The 19946-nt window shown below is 46.1% G+C and overlaps 1 protein-coding gene across 1 annotated transcript in view; it reads right to left on the bottom strand.

The window, feature by feature from the left end:
- ARHGEF3 (Rho guanine nucleotide exchange factor (GEF) 3) overlaps window positions 1-19946 on the bottom strand; it is a 353065-nt gene that overhangs the window by 287981 nt on the left and 45138 nt on the right. Inside the window, exon 2 of the mRNA XM_011998411.1 lies at window positions 16637-16725. Coding sequence (XP_011853801.1) covers window positions 16637-16698 — 62 coding nt within the window. The 5' untranslated portion in view covers window positions 16699-16725. The remainder of the gene's footprint in view (window positions 1-16636; window positions 16726-19946) is intronic.

The raw sequence follows: 19946 nt of genomic DNA, 5'->3' as shown, positions 1-19946 counted from the left end.
AAAAAAAAAAAAAAAAAAAAAAAAAAATGACAAAAAGGAGATCAAATCACATAATGTCCATGCAAATGTTGTATTATTTTAAAGACCTCTCGAATGTGTGGAGAGTTTTTCAAAATAGCTACCGTTAGGATGGAAAGTTTACATCAGCTGGTGCTGAGCACAGTTGTCAATCCAAATGCCCACCCACACCTCTGAGTCGGGTGCACAGTGTCCTTCACTCTCTTGCTCTTGGTCGCCCCCAGGTCTATTCTTATCTCCCCTTTTCCCTGGTGTGGGGGAGGGGGCCTTCTTTGTGGAATGCAGCTGGCGGTCATGATAAGCAGGTGTCAGGACTTTGAAAATGACCTTGCCCATCAGCTGGTGGGAACCAAGAAGACAAGGAAGTCACTGTGTCACTGTCTGCCGGGTCTCAGTCCCCGAAACAAGACACAGTGAGGCCTGGTGAGGGAGAGAGAGAGGAAAGCTTTCTCTTTCTCTCAACACACACACACACACACACACACACACACACACACACACGAGCCACCAAACAAAAGGAAATGCACATAATATCACCACTAAAGAGCAAAATAAAAACTCAAAGGTGAGGATGTGTTGAAGTGTTTCCTAAACAGCAGAGGTAAACCAAGGAGACTGACGCTTAGATAAATCCAGGGAAAGTCTGCATTCTATGCGTGGAGTTGGCAAATTCCATCAGGAGAGAGTCAGGAGAGGTTGGGGGAAGAGGAGGGATGTATATTCACCCAAGGCTGATTCCAGCTCCCTGAAAGCCAGGGCCATGTAAATGGCTGTTACTGTACCAGTCCCTGGAAAGGTTCCAACACCCAGGACATGCTCTGGGAAGAAAGTGAATGTCCACTAACCCAGTTTCTAATTAAATGTGGGTTAACTGGCACTGCTCCCTGCAGCTCAAGGGGCCAACTGAGAGCTGAAAGGAGCGTTTTTCAAAATGAAAAGGCTGAGCCCGCCAAACCAGCGCTTTTTGTTTTCTCACATCCTTTCAGTTGCTCAACTTGACCCTCTGCTAGTTGGGTTGACTCCTTGGTCCTTGAAGAAACAAATCCTTCCCTGCCCCCACCAGCTCCACGTCTGCAAGGACAGAGATGCCCCCTTGGCACACGTTGCATTGAACTCTGTTCCTCCTTTCCCATGATGTTGTCACGGCTGCCCAAGGATGAGTCACTGTGAAAGCCACACATTGTCCCCAGTGGACAAAAGGCTGGACCCAGGAGAGTGGCCCATTCACGCTTCTCCAAGAGCTAACCGGCCTCTTTCTACAACATCCAAAGGATGCTGCCTGATGCTGGGGAATGGTTAGTCTTCTCTCCCAGCTCCCAGTGCTAACATGAACAGGAAGAGAAACGAGTTTGGAAAAAAACTTTCAGTGAAGTACAAAGAGCACACACAGTAGTTACTCTGTGAAAACCAAGGCAAAACTTCATTCAAGATGCTTAAAGGCCAGGTGCAGTGGCTCATGCTGTAATCCCAACACTTTGGGAGCCCAAGGCAGGTGGATCACTTGAGGTCAGGAGTTCGAGACCAGCCTGACCAACATAGTGAAACCCATTTCTACTAAAAATACAAAAATTACCTGGGCGTGGTGGCACATGCCTGTAGTCCCAGCTACTTGGGAGGCTGAGGCAAGAGAATCACCTGAACCTGGGAGGCCGAGGCTGCAGTGAGCTGAGATGGCACCACTGCACTCCAGCCTGGGTGACACAGCAAGGCTCTGTCTCAAAAAAAAAAAAAAAGTGTTAAAGGCCAAAGAGGAATATAGATCAATTTGTTAGTAATAATAATGTCACATTTACTGCACATCAACTAAGCCACTGGGCTAAGGAAGGGTATTGTTTGCATTATCTCATTTCATCCTCAGAACTACCCTATAAGGTAGGTCCTATAATTAGCCTCATTTTACATGCAAGGAAAGCACAGCAAAGAGAGCTTAAGCAACCTACAAAAGGTCACACATCTGGCCAGTGGTAAAGAGTCAGGATTTGAACCAGAGCAGTCTGGCTCCATAGCTGTGTTCTTACATACACCATGCTATCGTTAATTAATAAACTTAATTTATAATGATTAAAGTTATGCTAAAGTGTTCACATTTGGGGGAGGTTGGGATGCTTTACGTTTATGTCATGTCTCACCTTCCCCATGCCAAAAAAGCCACAACCTGGCTTTTCCCATTTAAAGACAGCATCTGCCAGGTAGTGTGCTGAGCATGTGACATGTATCATCTCATTAATCCTCACAACCAATAATAGGAGGTTGGTGCTAATATTATTCCTTTTACAGATGAAGACATCGAGCTTCAGGGAAATTAACATCCTTGCCCAAGGTCATAAAGAAGGAATTTGAATCCAAGAATGTCAGATTCCAGCACCTATATTCTTTCCATTATATATGCCATCTCTTGCAGAATTTCAAGATTTTCCAGAAAAAAAAAAATTAACACTATCGTGAAATGAGGGATGAGAATGACTGAGTCCAATGATTAAGCCACCTGGATTCACTGGGTAGCAGGGACCACAGTGGGTAGCTGGCCCATAGACCAGGACCATCCTCTCAGCTTCCAGCCTACAGACCTTGGTTTCTTTATTTATCAAAGAGGAACAAGAGAGCAAGAGGGTCTTCCTGAGTCTTAGGTAGACCAGGGGCACTCCCAGAGGGCTCTGTAGGTGGCTGTTTCTCCTCCATGGATGGACGCTTCCCATCTCCCTTCCCGGCACAATTCTTCGGGATCAGGTTTCTCATTTTGTCCTTGGACCCAAGTGTGTGCACCCACGTAGGCAATGGCAAGAAAGTCACAGTCCTTCTCAGCCTCCGTGTGTTCCTAGGGAGGAGATGAAGGGGAGGGAAAGAAAGGGGGCTTGAAAGGAGCTGGAATGGGGGCAGAGTGCTTGAACAAGTGCTACACCTGAGCCCAGGAGGTGTAAACATACGCAGAAAAGCTTGTCCCTTAAGTTGGCGCGTGTGTCAGATATATTACACCTCAATCAAATTAAAAGAAAAAATACCATTTGAAGAGACGCCACATCAGATCAGGCAAGATTTTGTCAATTTAAAACTTTGCTACTATTAAGGCTCTATATTAAGTATGTAACATCCCATCCAAGACACCTTTTTAAAGGTGTCTACCTTCTAAGTTCATTATGAAAAGGGAACAATAAGGAATTGACAAGAAGGATTATTATATGTGGCTGAGAGGGTGGGGGTAAGGGTGAGCCTGGGGAAATCTCTTCTTTAATAGCCAGCCCTCAAGGTGCACAGATTATGCTTTAACTCTCTATTTCCTCTATTTATTTATTTATTTATTTATTTATTTATTTATTTATGAGTCAGAGTTTCACTCTTGTTGCCCAGGCTGGAGTGCAATGGTGCAATCTTGGCTCACTGCAACCTCTGCCTCCCAGGTTCAAGTGATTCTCCTGCCTCAACCTCCCAAGTAGCTGGGACTACAGGCAAGAGCCACCTCGCCCAGCTAATTTTGTATTTTTAGTAGAGATGGGGTTTCACCATGTTGGTCAGGCTGGTCTCAAACTCCTGACCTCAAGTGATCCACCTGCCTTGACTTCCCAAAGGGCTGGGATTTCAGGTTTCCATGCCTAATTTAGTGGAGCAAACAAAACCTGGAACTTCAGGTAAGGACTTAAAATCCTGATTCTGTCACCGATTTGCAGGGCCCTGGGGCTGAGTCAGGAATCACGGCTCCCTGCTATCTCCCCTCTCACCTGTGAAAAAGGACAGTGAAGACCACAAAGGAAAGGGGACCGCTGACCCAGATGGCATGAACATCTGGGGTGTCTGCCACCCAGCATCCAATTCCCTGTGTGTGGGTAACAGCACCTGGCCTTCCCACTGGGGGACCACCCCTCCCCTACTCTCCATCCATGGGTTCAGATGAGGCTGACTCCATCCTCCACCCCTGAGTTCCAGAGTTCCAGGAGACAGCACGACGCCCACGTTGTGAACAAATCTGAGTTCACTCGGGAAGCTCTGCTGGAACAAGCGGGAATGATAAGCTTTCACTCCACAGCTGGAGTCAAATGCCAGCCTGGAGTTGCCTGTATCACAGGGAGGAAACCTTTCTGAGAATGATTTCAACACAGAAGAAAGCAGAGCCAAGAGAAGGGCAGAGTGACAGCAAGGCCTAATCACACTGAGCCCCTGGATCCTGCCATGCCTGAGGCTATCCACTCTTGGACCTTCCATTCCTGTGAACCATTACATTCCCTGTGCAGCTTGATCCCGACTGAACTGCGTTTCTGTCACTTGCAACAATGGCATTTCCTAGCAGAACCACTGCAGAGAATCCTAAGTCTCTTAGTTACAAGGGATACTGGAGGCTGTCCAACCAGCAGCATTTTGCAGATACTAAGCATTCAATAAATTAAGTTGGTCTAATGGATGAATGATTTGTTCATTCCCTCTAGCTTCAATGCCTCAAACAGACGGAAAGCTATCCTGTCAGTATTACTCTAAGCCACAGGACAAACCAAGTGCATCTTCATGGAGTACTAATTTAATTGACAGAAAGTAGCTCCATGCTTGAAAAGCACAGCTGTAACCAAACACAGACACCTGTGGTTCACCCCAGGAATGAAAGGATGGGTCAACATTAGGAAATCTATCAATATAATTCATCTCATCACAGAGTCAAAAGAAAAAACAAAAACAGATGTCTCCTTAGATTCCAACCTTGTTAAATTCCCACATATATTCCTGATTGAAAAACAAAAACAAAAACCAAACAAAACAAAAAAAACCTCAACAAAACAAGAATGGAATGAAACTTCCTTAAGAGATATATATCTCAAACTGAAAGCCTGCATCACATTTCCTAGGGAAACATTAGTGCACTCCCACTGAAGGGGGTACAAAGCAAGAAGGACCCTACATACCACCAGTAGTTAACAATATTCAGGAAGCATTTACCAATCCAATTAGAATTTTTTTAAAAAAGTCATGCTGATTAGAAAGGAAGGGAAAACAAAATTGTATTAATTTGCAGATGATATAATTGTATGTCTGGAAAAATCCCTCCCTACAAAAATATAGTAATAATAAAATAAGATCTGCAAAACTATTAGAGCAAATAGGAAAACCAGATAATATTAATCAATATGAATAAAAGAAGTTGGTCAGACATGGTGGTGCAAGCCTGCAGCCCCAGCACTTTGAGAGGCTGAGGCAGGCAGGAGGATTGCTTGAGTCCAGGAGTTCAAGACCAGCCTGGGTAACACAGTGAGATCTTGTCTCTACAAAAAAAATTTAAAAATTTAGCCAGGCATGGTGGCATGTGCCTGTATACGGTCCTAGCTACTCAAGAGGCTGAGTCAGGAGGATTGCTTGAGCTCAGGAGTTTTGAGGCTGCAGTGAGCTACGATCACCCCATTGCACTCCAGCCTGGGTAACACAGATGCTCTGTCCAGTCACCTGGGGAAGCCCAGGAGGTCCCTGTCCTTGCCAACAAAGGAAGAGAGGACCCATCTTTCAAGACATGACTCGCAGTAGCAGGGCTGCTCAGACTCATCCACACATGTGACCGTCTCATCACCCACATCTGTACTGACCTGAATGCCATTCTTCATGCAAGCTAAGCTCCTGGGCCTTCGCACATGCTGTCCCTGATGCCTGCTATGATTTTCCTCAAGAAGGCTGCAGGGCTTGCTCTCTCGACATTCAGGTCTGTGTTGAATGTTATTCTCTGAAAAAAGCTCTCCCTGTGTCTCTATGTAAAACTCCACCCTCTTATGCTCACCCTATCACATACCCTATCTTTCCTCATAGCATGCACCACCAGCTAATGCCACTTCATACATCTGTTTATGGTCTGTCTCTCTCACCAGAAGGTAAGCGCCATCAGGGCAGGGACCACCACATCTGCTTTATTCACTGCAGTATCCCTACCCCAAACACAGTCCCAGACACACAGAAGGGGCTCAATAGATACTGGTTTTACAGGTGGATGGATGGATTTGTTCAGTCCCCAGATCCACTCTCAATTCTACCACCTGAATATTTTTCATGATTTCACCTTTCTTCATTGGTTATCCAAGCTATCCACTCACTTATTCTCAACTGGTATTGATGACCTCCATCATCTCTCTCTTGGATGGCTACAATACCCCCATCTGGTTACTCAGCCCTGAGTTTTGCTTCCCTCCAAATGCTTTTCCCACTCTAGCCAGAGATCTTTTCTCAAAATGCAGATTTAATCAGATTTAAGAGGCCACTTGAATCACTTCAGTGGCCTCTTGGGACCCTTAGGACAGAGTCTAAGCTCTTTACTACCAAGGCCAAGAGGACCCAGCACTCCCAGTCCAGAGGCCTCCCAGGCCCCTGTCATATGACATGATCCAGTCTCACTGAGATGCTGTCTTTGCTTCCAGCACATCACATCTCTGTGGACTCTGGGCCCTGGCACACACTGCCCCTTCCACATGGTTTGCTCTTTACCTGGCTATCCCTCACAGATGATTCCATTTTCTGTCTGTTACATCCCATGGGCACTGTTAGGTCCACCCCAAAGGGACCACAGATCCTCACACTTCCCTGTCACACGCTCACTGCCCTGGAAATGGCTTGTTTAGGTCTGTGTGCTCCTGTACTATAAGATTCACAAGAGTCAGCCTGTGCCATTCACAGCACCCAGAACAAAGCCCCCAGCACTGAGTAGACACTAGAGATAGACTTCTTTGACTTTAATTTAAATCGTGCCTTCTCCAAATTGGCCTGGGGTTGGTTTCTTTGTGTCACATCTGATACTGCTTTGGGCACCCCAATGCACCCTTCGTACTCCCTTGAGAAAACAGCAACACATAGGTACATGCTTACACTTGCATGCACACAGCACTTGGGAACCCACTACTCTCCAAAGTGCCCATTCCATCATGACATTCTAACCTTGCAGAAATCTTGTTTCCTGCCTAAATGTTATAAACAGAATATTGAAGCTTCCTACATCAAGAACACTCTACTCCAATTTGACCTGGATCTATCAAAAAGGAGATATTTAAAAAAAAAAAAAAAAAAGTAGGGGACTGGCTCTGAAATATCTCCCTTAGCCACCATACCTGGAAGGCCAATAGTAAACAGATTCAATTTTACTTGACAGTCTTGAAAAAAAAATCAGAGCTATACCTGTATATGGCTTATTTCTGTAATAAAAAAATATCCACCTTGTGTAGGGTAAGAGCAGTTTTTTATTACAAATCCTTCTCCTTCTTAGTAGTTGTTAGAATTATGGTCAATATAATATCTCAATCTGATCTAAACCAAAATCGATGCAGGCTAATGCCTTCACCAGGGTGTCAACTCAGCATCACCAGCATGGGTCATCCTGATGTTGGAGTGATGTCACCCACGAGGGCCTCTCACTGCAAACCCTGCATTTGGACTCCAGCCTTGAGGCTTCACTTGAAGTTCATGGAACTAGAGGACTAGGTAAATGGCACTGCAAAGATACACCCGGACAAACACAGAACGTGGATCTGACTCTTCAAAACACTAGTGCCATGGAGGGCAAAAATAAAGGAGGGATCTGTTCTGGACTGAAGGAGACTAAAGAGATGAAATGATCAAATACAGTGTGTTAGCCAGGACTGGGCCGAGATGGCTGGGGAAAGGAAAAGAGCTGTCAAAGGGGTTTCGGAGCAATGGAGGGAATCTGGATCCTGAGTAGAAGAGTTAGGAGACAGTATTAGTCATCAAACTTCAGAGCTGTGAAAAACCATCACCATCTTTACATTGACACAATGTTCCATGATTTACCAAGGAATTTCACGTGACCTAGTCCCACCCACTCACTTCAGAGATGAGGAAACTGCACTCAGAGGAGTGGCTAGACTCTAGCCCTAATGCAGTGGGTTGCTGAAGTTGGCACACACTGGGAAGAGTAACTGCACACATCTCAGTGACTGTGTTAGCATGTTGAAGTTGGCCATGGTGGGAGTATTTACAGAAGTAGGCAAATCCTACAGGTCTGAGCTTTTTCCCCTCAGAAAGCTCATTTGCCCTAACCCTCACCCTAACCCTGTCCTGAAGCTAGACATGAACCTAGGCCTCCCTCCAGCCATTCAGGGCTCCTTTCCACCACCCTTGTTTTTGCTCCCTCTTGAGTCCTCTGCCCCTGAAAAACCTATGCCAGACTGCAAAGTCTTCCAGCGCAGACTTTATTTGATTGTAATCAGGGCCCCTGCCTGTCCTACTCGCCAATGTATCCCTGAGCCCAGCACAGTGCCTGGCACACAGCCTCGATAGATACTCATCATTAGAGAAGACGATTCCTCCTACTTGGGTTCTGCAACAGGTGGGACAAAAGCCACCTTCAGCTCAAGACCCAGAAGCACTCCTGGGAAAAGGCTTAACTCAAGTTCCCATGCTCTTCTCTCACCTAGGGAACAAAATTCTCAAGACTATCCATCCCCATTCACACCCTAGCAGAATACCCCAGACAAAACCAACACTTAGGGTATCTCAACAACCTGTACCTTATGAGCCTAGTGAGCCCATAAGATACTTTAGCAATGATGGAGGCAGGGCGCAGTGGTTCACACCTGTAATCCCAGCTCTTTGGCAGGCCAAGGCAGAAGGATCACTTGAGCTCAGGAGTTTGAGAACAGCCTGGAGAACATAGTGAGATTCCATCTATACAAAAAAAATTTAAATCAGCCAGGTGTGGTGGTGCAAGCCTGTAGTCCCAGCTACTCAGAAGGCTGAGGTAGAAGGATCACTGACCCCAAGAGGTTGAGGCTGCAGTGATTCATGATCGCACCACTGCACTCCAGCCTGGGTGACAGAGTGAGACTCTGTCTCTTAAAAAAAAAAGAGGTTTGGATGCCTCCCACCCCACACTTGCACAGCTCTCTAAGCCCAGTGCTTAACTCCTAGGGTTGAAAAAGTTGATTCACCTCCAGAGAAAGTGTCACACTCTCACCTGGCAGGAATTTTCTATCAGATTTCCCAGGAGGGAGACTGACATGGTCTCCACCCAGTGAGAGCACGGCATGAGGACAGCTGCTGTTTTAGGTGCCACCATCCAACCCACCTGGACAGGGCCGGGGGAGCTTCCTCTTTACCAGACGAGTCTAGGCCAGAGGCAAAACCCCTCAGAGACATTCTTTTCCTGCCTGTTGTGCTACATGATGCCACCTGAGAGTGCTGTGCCCATCAGAGGCCACCTGGTGTGTGTGTCTTTAAACACTTCTCGATTGTGCACTAGGTGCCAGACACTGCCAGGCCCTTAAACCTTTCTTGTCTCCTATTACTACATTCATCTCCCCTTCTAGACTGTAAGCTGCTTGAAGGCAAGTCCATGTCTGACTGTAGCCCCCAGCATGCCCGAAAGAGTGCTTACCACATAGTATGTACTCAAATAACTGCAGACTGCATTTTCTAATGTGATCAGATCACCCTATGTTAGAAATTGTCACAGAAAAGTAGAGGGCATTCATTTGAGAGCTCCTCCTTGACTCTGCAGTTGGTGGGAGAATGATTTACAAACTGATAACAGACTAATGCCATGTGCTAGACATTGGCCAGATGCCCGGTGATGGAGCTAAGCATTTCTTACCACACTGAATCCTTGTATAACTCTATGAACTAAGTACCACTGTTATCCACCTTTCACAGATGGGCAAACTGAGACTTAGGAAACTTCAACAACTGGGCCAGGATACTCACCTCCTCCCCTAACACCCTCCTGGCAGTTCCCCCTTGTCACTGGGGCCACCCTATGAGAAGGTGACTACCTGGCATTAGGAACATGCTGATTGGCTCCCAGTGCCCACCCTTCCACACCTCAATGGACTGCCTGGAATGAAGCCCACTCCTACCCTTGCAGCAGCCACAGAAACTGCTCCCATTCTGCAGAGGGGCTCTGTGCTCCGGTCTGCAGGGAGCAAGTAGAAGGAGGACCCAGCCAGACAAGAAGCAGGTGGGGTGGTGAGAAGGCTGAGGGCTTTCTCTGGGAGTGTCAAAGGTGCAGGTTTAGGTTGGGCACGGTGGCTCATACCTGTAATTCCAGCACTTTGGGAGGCTGAGGTGGGTGGATCACGTGAGGCCAGGAGTTCAAGACCAGCCTGGCCAACATAGTGAAACTCTTTCTCTACTAAAAATACAAAAAAATTAGCCAGGTATGGTGACGCGCACCTGTAATCCCAGCTACTCAGGAGGCTGAGGCAGGAGAATCACTTGAACCCGGGAGGCGGAGGTTGCAGTTCGCTGAGATCGCACCACTGCACTTCAGCCTGGGCGACAGAGAGAGACTTCATCTCAAGAAAAAAAAAAAAAAATCAAAGGTACGCTTTTTTTTGTTTTCGTTTTTGTTTTTTGAGATGGAGTCTCACTCTGTTGCCCAGGCTGGAGTGCAGTGGTACGATCTCGGCTCACTGCAAGCTCCGTTTCCTGGGTTCACGCCATTCTCCTGCCTCACGCTCCCGAGTAGCTGGGACTACAGGCGCCTGCCACCTCGCCCGGCTAATTTTTTGTATTTTTAGTAGAGACAAGATTTCACCGTGTTAGCCAGAATGGTCTTGATCTCCTGACCTCGTGATCCGCCCGCCTCGGCCTCCCAAAGTGCTGGGATTACAGGCGTGAGCCACTGCGCCCTGCCAAAGGTACAGGTTTAAGCCTAAGTCCTAGAATTACCTGTGACATTGGAGCAGGTACTTTAGAACTCTTTTCCTCATCTGTAAAATGGAGGTGAACAATATGTGTTGTTCACTGGGTTGCGATGATGTTTGGAGCCAATGTACATAAAAAGCCTCTCAGGAGGTGCCCCAAATCAGCAGGCATTATAATTTGCTATGTAGAAGATTAGCCATGCTCACTGGAGGACCAAGGAACTCTTTCAGTGACTTTGCAGCAAATCTTCCAAGACGTGTATCAATCCATGCCTTTGACCATTACAACGGCAGCTAATGGTAAAAACACACACACATTCACATACACCCCCCAAGATAGGACGTGAGGTTTAGGAGACCAGATCTGGGGCTTAACTCTTCCACTCCTTGGCCACAGGACCGCAGCCCAGCCCTTCACCTCCGTAAGCCTTGGTTCCTCATCTGTAAATAACATCTACTTGGGCTGGGCATGGTGGCACAAAAGCGAAACTCCGTCTCAAAAAAAAAAAAAAAAAAAACTACTTACCTCATTGTCTTGATCACATAACTGAAGGACTGGGTGAAGGCTCAAAGACCCAATCCAGCACATCCCTGGGGTGATCTCTACAGTAGCAGATGTAGGGAGCTGCCCTCCCTTAAGAGACCTCTGCATGCACAGTGGCACCTTATAGGCTCTGATGAGGTCTGCAAAAAGGGCCCCATTTAACTGAGGTTAAGCCAGCACTGGCCAAACAAATTTGACAACAGACCCCATTTTTTCCCTGCCATACCTAATCACGTAAGGAGGAAACCATATTCTAAGGAGCAGACTCTGGGAATGCTGACGGGATCTCCAAGAAAACACCTTAGAGAGATGAAGTACCTTGCCCAGGGTCACAGAGCCCAAGGTCAGGGGAGTTTGCAAACCTTGGGCTCTTGCTCTCTCTTCTGTTGGGTTTCTGGCTTCTCAAGGTCAGCAGCTAAACCTCCGGAGGGTGGAGGAAGCAGAGCAGGTCCCAAACAGCCTTTTGGACAGTGAACAAAGAGCAACTAAAAATCAGTGACCAAAACAGCCCTGGCCTAATGCCAAGATGGGAGCTGATAAGTGGATCAAGGAGAAGAGAGCAGCTAAGAGCAAGCGGCGAAACCACCATGTCTAATGGGGAGGGCTTCGAGCACTATACAAACCAGCCTAATCCTGCAGCATGCAAACTGCCTGTGGCACCGAGGCAAATCGCAATTCTGGGTCAAGTCCTTCATGTTGCCATCTACAGATCACTCTGTTTTCTAGCCAGTTCAGTCCACCAGAGCCACACGCAGGTGTCACTGCACCAGACAAGGCCCTTCCCTCCAGGAGAGTAAAGCCTAGCAGAACCGGCAAGAAGGAGGTGCTCAATACTGAATAGGTGAGCAAGCCAGGGGAGATTTTTATTTTGGAAAAAGAGACATATATGTGTATAATCTGTGCCTGGAAGACTCTGCAGGGAATGCCTAATCCCTTATTTGAGCATTTTCCTAAAGTGCTGAGGGCCACTGAGTAATGCAATGTCTGTTGACCGACTGACCAAATGAATGAATGAATAAATGACCTAAATTAAATATTTCCATTTCTCCAGCATAAGTGAAGTCCTTACTATCCAATCATTTCACCATAGGTCCATTCACAGGAAGAATTAACAAGAAGGACAAGGACTTCTCCCCCTCAAAATTCTCTCCTTTGCACCTGAGGAAACTGTTCAGAAATTCTGCTTCTGTTGCTACACAGCTAAGGAAACTGAGGCATAGAAATGCACTATCTGCCTGCAGTCACTGATGGCCACAGAAAACTGCACTCTCCAGGGTATTTATCTTCTAGAAATCCTATATTCTTGGGCCCCTAAAATGTAAGTTAGCATCCAGAAGTAGAAGCAGCAAGAAATTATTGTTCACTCAATAAATGCTATGCAAATAGTTCTCCTCACAATAAAGTCACTTGGTTAAAAGACAAACTGCCCATAAATCACAGGAACAAAACTGCATCTCACAAAGGGAAGCATGGCCTGTGGGTAGGGATTCCAGGGAGCCCCAGTCCTTGAAGTGGGGTTGGCCCAGACCGATCTGTGGTCCCTCCAGCTGGTCGGCTTTATCTCAGCATCTCATCTCAAGGATCCTGAGCCCACCGTATCTTGTTACTCCACCCCTTTTACTCATTGGTCTAGGAATATTAGTAAGTACCTACTGTGTGCCAAGCACTTGGTAAATAATGGTGAACATGAGAGGTGAGACCTGACCCCATGAGGTTTGCAGTCCAATAGGTGAGAGAGACACTAAAAAGATAAACACATGTAAGATGAGAAATTGGGTTTACCGATTACCATTTCTGAAACATAAGTCTATCATTCTCCTGATAGAAAAGTCTTTCTAGGTTCTTCACTCTATGTGTGACTAAAAATAAGCAAACAGAAACAAAACAAAAACTGCTGCCTTTACTGGGTACTGACTATATGCCAGGAGCTTTCCAATGATTAACTCAGAACATCCCCAACGACCCACTGTGGGAGATACTATTATTATCCCCACTGACCAACGTAGATTCATGGATTTCCACTTAACCACTGCTCATATGTGTGCAACTACCTCTCCCCCACAGATGCCAGACTCTGAATTCACTAAGAATTCATATCTTACCCATTTTTTTTTTGTCACTGGTACATACAATAGTATTCAATCAATGCCCACCAAATGAACAATCAATTAATCGTTCAATGGGCTAGTTTTCTGCAAGATATACCCACTAATCAGCTGTAGTTTTGGAAGAAGAGAGGATCAGTCTCCTAATAATTGCACAAGAGGTAGCTGTGATGTTGTGGAAAGAGCCAGAGCCAGACCCTGGGAGCATGATCTTGGCGATCATTTCATCACTCAAGGTCTGTCTGCTTAAAACTGTAATGCAGAGTTAAACACAATGAATCTAGGATTTCTTCCAGCTCTAAATTTTTATGTCTCTGAAATATATAATAAGAGGTTGGGGGCTGAGAAAGGCATTTGAAATTGCACTCTGTCTGCAATTTCTTGATCTTAGAATAAGACCTAAAGTTAAACATTTTAGGGTAGGTTGACTGATTAGGTCTAGGGAGGGCAAGTGAAGTACTTCCTCTCCCTGCACAGCTCAGTTTATGTACTCCCCATAAGCTATATGTACTCCCCATGACAAATATGCTCAACCTGTGAAACCCCTTTGCAGAGAAACATTTCGGATGGGCATGGGTGAGGCTGCCATCCCTAACTGTACCCAAGAACAGCGGTACTGGTGATATGCAGGAGCCCCTGTTCATATGCTGGACAGGGACAAAGCCATCACTTTCAACTCTGCTCTCCCCTGGAAATACCACAGATTCTGAATCACAACTGAGTGTGGTCAAAGCAACTGCAAATATGGGTGTGATGGCTCCAAAGCCATGCTCATTAAACAGAACTCAACAAATGTGGGTCTGCTTGATACTCCAAGTGAGAGCACTGGGTAGAAACCAGGGCTCCATGGTGAGAAAAGTTTTTCTGGTTTCCTTTTACTATTTGGGTTGGTTTTGAATATGTTTCTGTCTGGTACCTAATGGCCACAAAATGGGGAGAAACAACACAACTCCCTACTCTAGAGGACCACTGTGAGAATCAAAGGAGATAAACAGGCCAAGTGATCCACGCAGAGGCTAACATAGTAAATACTCAAACTGTTGCCAGTGCTGATGGCATCAGTGATGGTAGTGGTGGATATAAAAGTAGGGAAATCCAGCTGAGGGCTCTTTGAAGCCCCTCAGGTTTAGAAGGAGAAGCAGATGATCCTGGGCTGGACTCTAGCGGGGGAGTGTAAGTGTATTCCTTGGATGCTTCTCAGAAGAGAATGCAGCAACCACTCCTGGGAAGGGCCAGGCTCCCCAGATGCCCTGGGACTCTGGATAGGTGGATGGGTCCCTGTGGGGACAGAGGCTTATGGCACCCTCAAGAGATGAAGCTAGGCAACAGAGTCCTGAGAATATGAACATCCTCAGAGTTCAGAGAAAGCGGAGGAAACTACAGCCACAGAAAGACACCATCATTCACCCAAAAAAATAGCAAAATTAAAAAGCCGAAGATCTGAGGCATGCCAGGACAGTGGACAAATGAGAGATCTGGTGCCCAGGTGACAAGCAGTGCCCTTTGGAGAAGGAACTGGTGATGTTTCAGACCTTACAGGTATACACAGGATGGCCCAGCAACTCTAATCCCTGGCAACCTCCCTAGAAGACTCTTGCCCATGTGCTCAGGAGAAACGTACCAGAAAGCACATCATAGCACAACCATAAGGGCAACAAACAGAACCAAGCTAACCACTATCGTCGGGGAACTAGCCCAATAAACAGTTGGATCCTCGTACTATGGATATACTACACTTGGCTGCATTAAAAAAAAAGGTACATTCACATATGTCTTGAAAACATTTTAGGACATATTATTGAATTTATAAAAGGGCTACAAAATACGCCAACAAGTACAGTATGACAGTACATATTTAAAAATAGAAAGGAAAAAAAGGAAGAAAGGAAAGAGGGACTTTTGTTCTATGTATCGAGATAACTAACAAAGTTATGGAAGAAAACGTACAAGGTAGATCCCAGTGGTTAGTTCTGGGAAGGGCAGGGATGAGGTAGGAGCTGGGAATGAAAAAGGGGGTCAATGGGGATTTCATTTGTATTTTTAGCAAGGAAAATATATTTATTTATTTCTAAATAAAATTAATTTTAGGCTGGGCGTGGTGGCTCATGCCTGTAATCCCAGCACTTTGGGAGGCAGAGGTAGGTAGATCACCTGAGGTCAAGAGTTCGAAACCAGCCTGGCCAACATAGTGAAACCTCATCTCTACTAAAAATACAAAAATTAGCCATGCATGGTGGCAGATGCCTGTAATCCCAGCTACTCGGGAGGCTGAGGCAGGAGAATCGTTTGAACCCAGGAGGTGGAGGTTGCAGTGAGCTAAGATTGCACCATTGCACTCTAGCCTGGGTAACAGAGCAAAAACTCTGTCTCAAAGAAAAGTAAATAAATAAATTTAATTTGATTAATTATCGATATTACATTAAAAGTTTTTAATTATTTATATGTAATTATTTATTTTAGAGATGGAGTCTTGCTGTATTGTCCAGGTTGGAATGCAGTGGTTACTCAGCCTCCTAAGTACCTGGAACTACAGGTACACACTACCACAACTGGCTAAAAAAAAAAAAAAAAGGCAGAAGAAAGAGAAAGAAATGGTGAGTTGAAGAGAAGACAGAGCTGCCAAGAGCTCAGGGTCTGCCTTTGCCTCCTCTTGGGGGACTGGCCACTCACAAATGCAAGCACGACACATCCGAGCATGGGGCATAGTGTTTTAGAATGAACGTCCATAGTTTGGAATAAAATATTTAATTCTATATAACATTGGTTCTAATTATACCAACTCTTCCTTCTAAGTCTTCGAAAAATCCCTTCATACTGAATGGCATTCCTCCTCTGGCGGAGACGTGAAAGAAACATCTTTAGTAAGAAATTAGAGATGTGGAAGAAAATATGTGAAATTTTGCTATCTCCAAATTCTTTTTCTGGTTTTTTGTTTGTTTGTTTGTTTGTTTTTGACAGGGTCTCACTCTGTCACCCAGGCTTATAATGGTGTGATCATGGCTCACTGCAACCTCAACCTACTAGACTGAAACAATCCTCCCACCTCAGCCTCCCAAGTAGCTGGGATCACAGGCGCACATCACCATGCCTGGCTAATTTTTTTTTTTATTGTTAGTAGAGATGAGGTCTCACTCTGTTACCCAGGCTGGTCTCGAACTCCTGGGCTCAAGTGATCCTCTCTCACCTCAGCCTCCCAAAGTGCTAGGATTACAGGTGTGAGACACTGTGCCTAGCACTCTATCCAAATTCTTGATGGCCTCTACTGACTTATGCAGGCTTAAAGGAAGCCCTCCGTGATATTTAATTGTCACATGCAGGAATTTTTAAATTTTTAATTATTTAGGTTATTTAATTATTTTTACCTTTCCTTGTTTTCTTCCATTCCTCTACAGACGCATTGATTCATTGCTGTGGAACTGTCCATAGACTCAGTATGGCAGGCTCAGGTCTCCTTTTTTAAAAAGCAAAACAACCAACATTTATCATCTGGGTACATTTATAATATAAACACACAAAGAGCTGCATTAGATACAAGAGGAATACATCAATGGTTACCCAGTGTCCACCAAAATCCAGTCTTTCCTTGTTCCATAATTATTCAAGTTTTATCAGGTACAACATTTTCTTTTCTTTTCGTTTTTTGAGATAGAGTCTCACTCTGTCACCCATGCTGGAGTGCAGTGGCACGATTTCAGCTCACTGCAACTTCTACCTCCCAAGGTCACATGATTCCTTTGCTTCAGCCTCCCAAGTAGCTCAGATTACAGGCGCACGCCACCACACCTGGCTAAATTTTGTATGCTTAGTAGAGACAGGGTTAGACCATGTTGGCTAGGCTGGTCTTGAACTCCTGACCTCAGGTGAGCTACCCACCTTGGCCTCCCAAAGTGCTGGGATTACAGGCATGAGCCACCACGCCCAGCTAGGTACCACATTTTCCAAGCATCCTTGCAGGCAGATATAGCCAGATGTCTGGGTTCCCAATGGAACGTGAGAAGAAGTGACGTGTGCCACTTCTCGGTCTAGGTCTTAGATATGAGCACCCTTCCCACGGGCTGGATGGAACCCAGCTCTGCCCATGCAGATGATGACAATGCACTTGGAATGACAAAGCAACAAGGTAGAAACCACCTGGGCCTGTGACTGCGTCTAGCACAGCCACCGCTGTCACCTTAGAACTACTACCTTACAGAGAAATTTCTTTGTTCTTTAAGTCATTGTTTTATGGGCCTGGTTTTATGGGTTGTGAACTGTCATCCCAGCTGGGAATATGATTAAATATCCTCACTGGGGCCCTTCTGCGGGTGGGTTTGGTTATTTGGAGCTTCGCACATGCTATGTATGTAGAGACAGGTTGGGCCAAACTCTTTTTGGCCACAATTTCAGTGAAACTACATGCAACTTCATGAGGGCCTGGTGCATAGTAAGTACTTAATCAGCACTTAATGAATGAGGCGATGTTAATAAGCAGGTAATATCTTCCAGTGTGAAGACTCTCAAGAGCAGAGCACTGCGCACAGAATGAAGAACACAGAGGGCATTTCCAAGTATGAGCTGTGAGTTTCATGTCACAAAGTGACCACCTGGACTGGTAAAATACCTTTCAGCTGCATGACACCCAAGTTTAGGTAAGGATTCCAGCAGGTGTGCTTAGGAGCAACAGAGGCGAAGAGAGAGACAAGGGAGAGAGGCAGAGACAGTGTGCACGGGAGAATATTCCAGTGACGTGGAGTATTCCTCCCACCATTCTGCTTCCTGAACATTTGCCCCAGGATGAGTCTGAGCCATAACTCTGGGATCTTTCTTCAGTCTCAGGCACTGCATTCCTCACCACTCTGGGTGTGGTTTGAGCATCAAAACATAGATTTTCTTTGTACAACATGGCCCCAAACACAAACTTGCTACTTCATTTAGTGTCAACCAAAGAAACAGCCACCAGTTTCAACTATAGAACTGGCTGTGCAGATCATACTGACGGATAGTGTGTTGGTCTCCAGCCTGTCATCTTCCAGGCATGGGGGTCAGGGTAATTTGGACCACCCATGTTCTAAGCTGGTGCTGGCTGAATGGTCCAACACCACTGCATCTACTACTTTGATTGCTGAGAATCACAGGCCTGCTTGGCCACATCTCCAGCACAGCCTCCTTCATCTGCCCTACCACAGACCTGGCCAGATTAAAGCACCATTGAGATAAATTCTCCAATCTAGGTGAGTAGGACCTACAGGATACCTGGGACCCTTGTACCCTAAGGCGTTAGACAGTCAGTGTGGGGGAGAGTTCCCAGCCACTGCCTCCAATGCTGGCCTTTAACTTGCAAAGAGCACACCATGACATATTTTTAGCATCTGGATCCCTGTCAGGCAGGAGCCACTGCTCTGGCTTCCATCAGAGCTAACTTCATCAGCTGAGACATGTGCATTATGGAGGGGCCCAGGCTAGGGCAAGAGTGAAAATGTGGATCCCGGAAGAAGGAAAGATGGAAGGGTAGTGGGACTTGAGTTCAGAATCCCAGAGTTGCCACTGCATCCACAAAGGGTATGAAGAGAAATTGAGCAGCCCATACCTGGGTCACTTCTGCAGCTGTGAACACCTCAACCTACCTCATTTAGGCCTGGAAACCACATTTGTTCAGTGTCCCAAGCTCCTCTGCAGCATATAACTGCTGCAGGGGACTTTACACCCACATTCCAAAATGATGCCAACCGCAAGACTCTCCTCAAAGTCACATTTCCCAAGGAGCCATGAGGGATCACAGCCTGCCTTTGAGGGGCCGCTGGCTAGTTCTAGGTCAGAGTTTTAGGTTTTTCCTTTCCCATATTGGCAAAAATATTCTGTAGACACGCACCAATAAGCCATCACCCTTCAGCCTGTGGCTAGGGGCAAGGACTGGGGGCATTGCTCTCTGTGCCCCAGCACTGAGGGATGCCCGAGGGCCTGACCCTGACACTGACATGGATTGTTGCATTACATTCTCACGCCAGCCCTAGGAGGCAGGGACTGTTACCACCTCACTTGAAGAATCAGAAAACTGGGCACAAAGAAGTTAAGACTTGGCAAAGGCCACACAGGTAGCAAATAATAAAGCTGAGACTGGAACCCCGGGCATTTGGCCTGGGAGTTCCTCCTGACTGTGGCATGACATGCACAGGAAAGCTCGGTGGTAGCTGAATGAATGAACAAATGAATGAATCAACAAAAAATTTCAAAAGCAGTGTCAGGAATGGGGTAGGGAAGAGTGTCTCAATGAGGCCCTGGGGGTTGCGGGGTTGATCATGAGCCTAACCTTACCTGCCCTGAATGTCAACCAAAAGGTGATACTCTCAGACCCCTCTCAAGGTTGAGTGTTCAGCCCCAGAACACTCTAAACCCAGGGGTTTCATACCATTGTTTTGTTTGTTTTTAAGGCAGAGTCTTGCTGTTGCCCAGACTGGAGTGCAGTGATGTACTCATGGTTCACTACAGCCTCAAACTCCTGGGCTCAAGTGATCCTCCTGCCTTAGCCTCCCATGTTAGCTGGAACTACAGGTGCACATTACCACACATGGCTCAATTTTTTATTTTTTGTAGAGACGGGGTCTCACTATGTTGCCCAGGCTGGTCTCCAACTCCTGGCCTCAAGCAATTCTTGCACCTCAGCCTACCAAAGTGGTGGGATTATAGGCGTCAGCC

The sequence above is a fragment of the Mandrillus leucophaeus genome, unplaced genomic scaffold (genome assembly GCF_000951045.1).
Source record: "Mandrillus leucophaeus isolate KB7577 unplaced genomic scaffold, Mleu.le_1.0 Scaffold57, whole genome shotgun sequence".
NCBI lineage: Eukaryota > Metazoa > Chordata > Mammalia > Primates > Cercopithecidae > Mandrillus > Mandrillus leucophaeus.
Note: the sequence above shows the minus strand (reverse complement) of the source record. Positions and strands in the feature narration are given on the sequence as shown.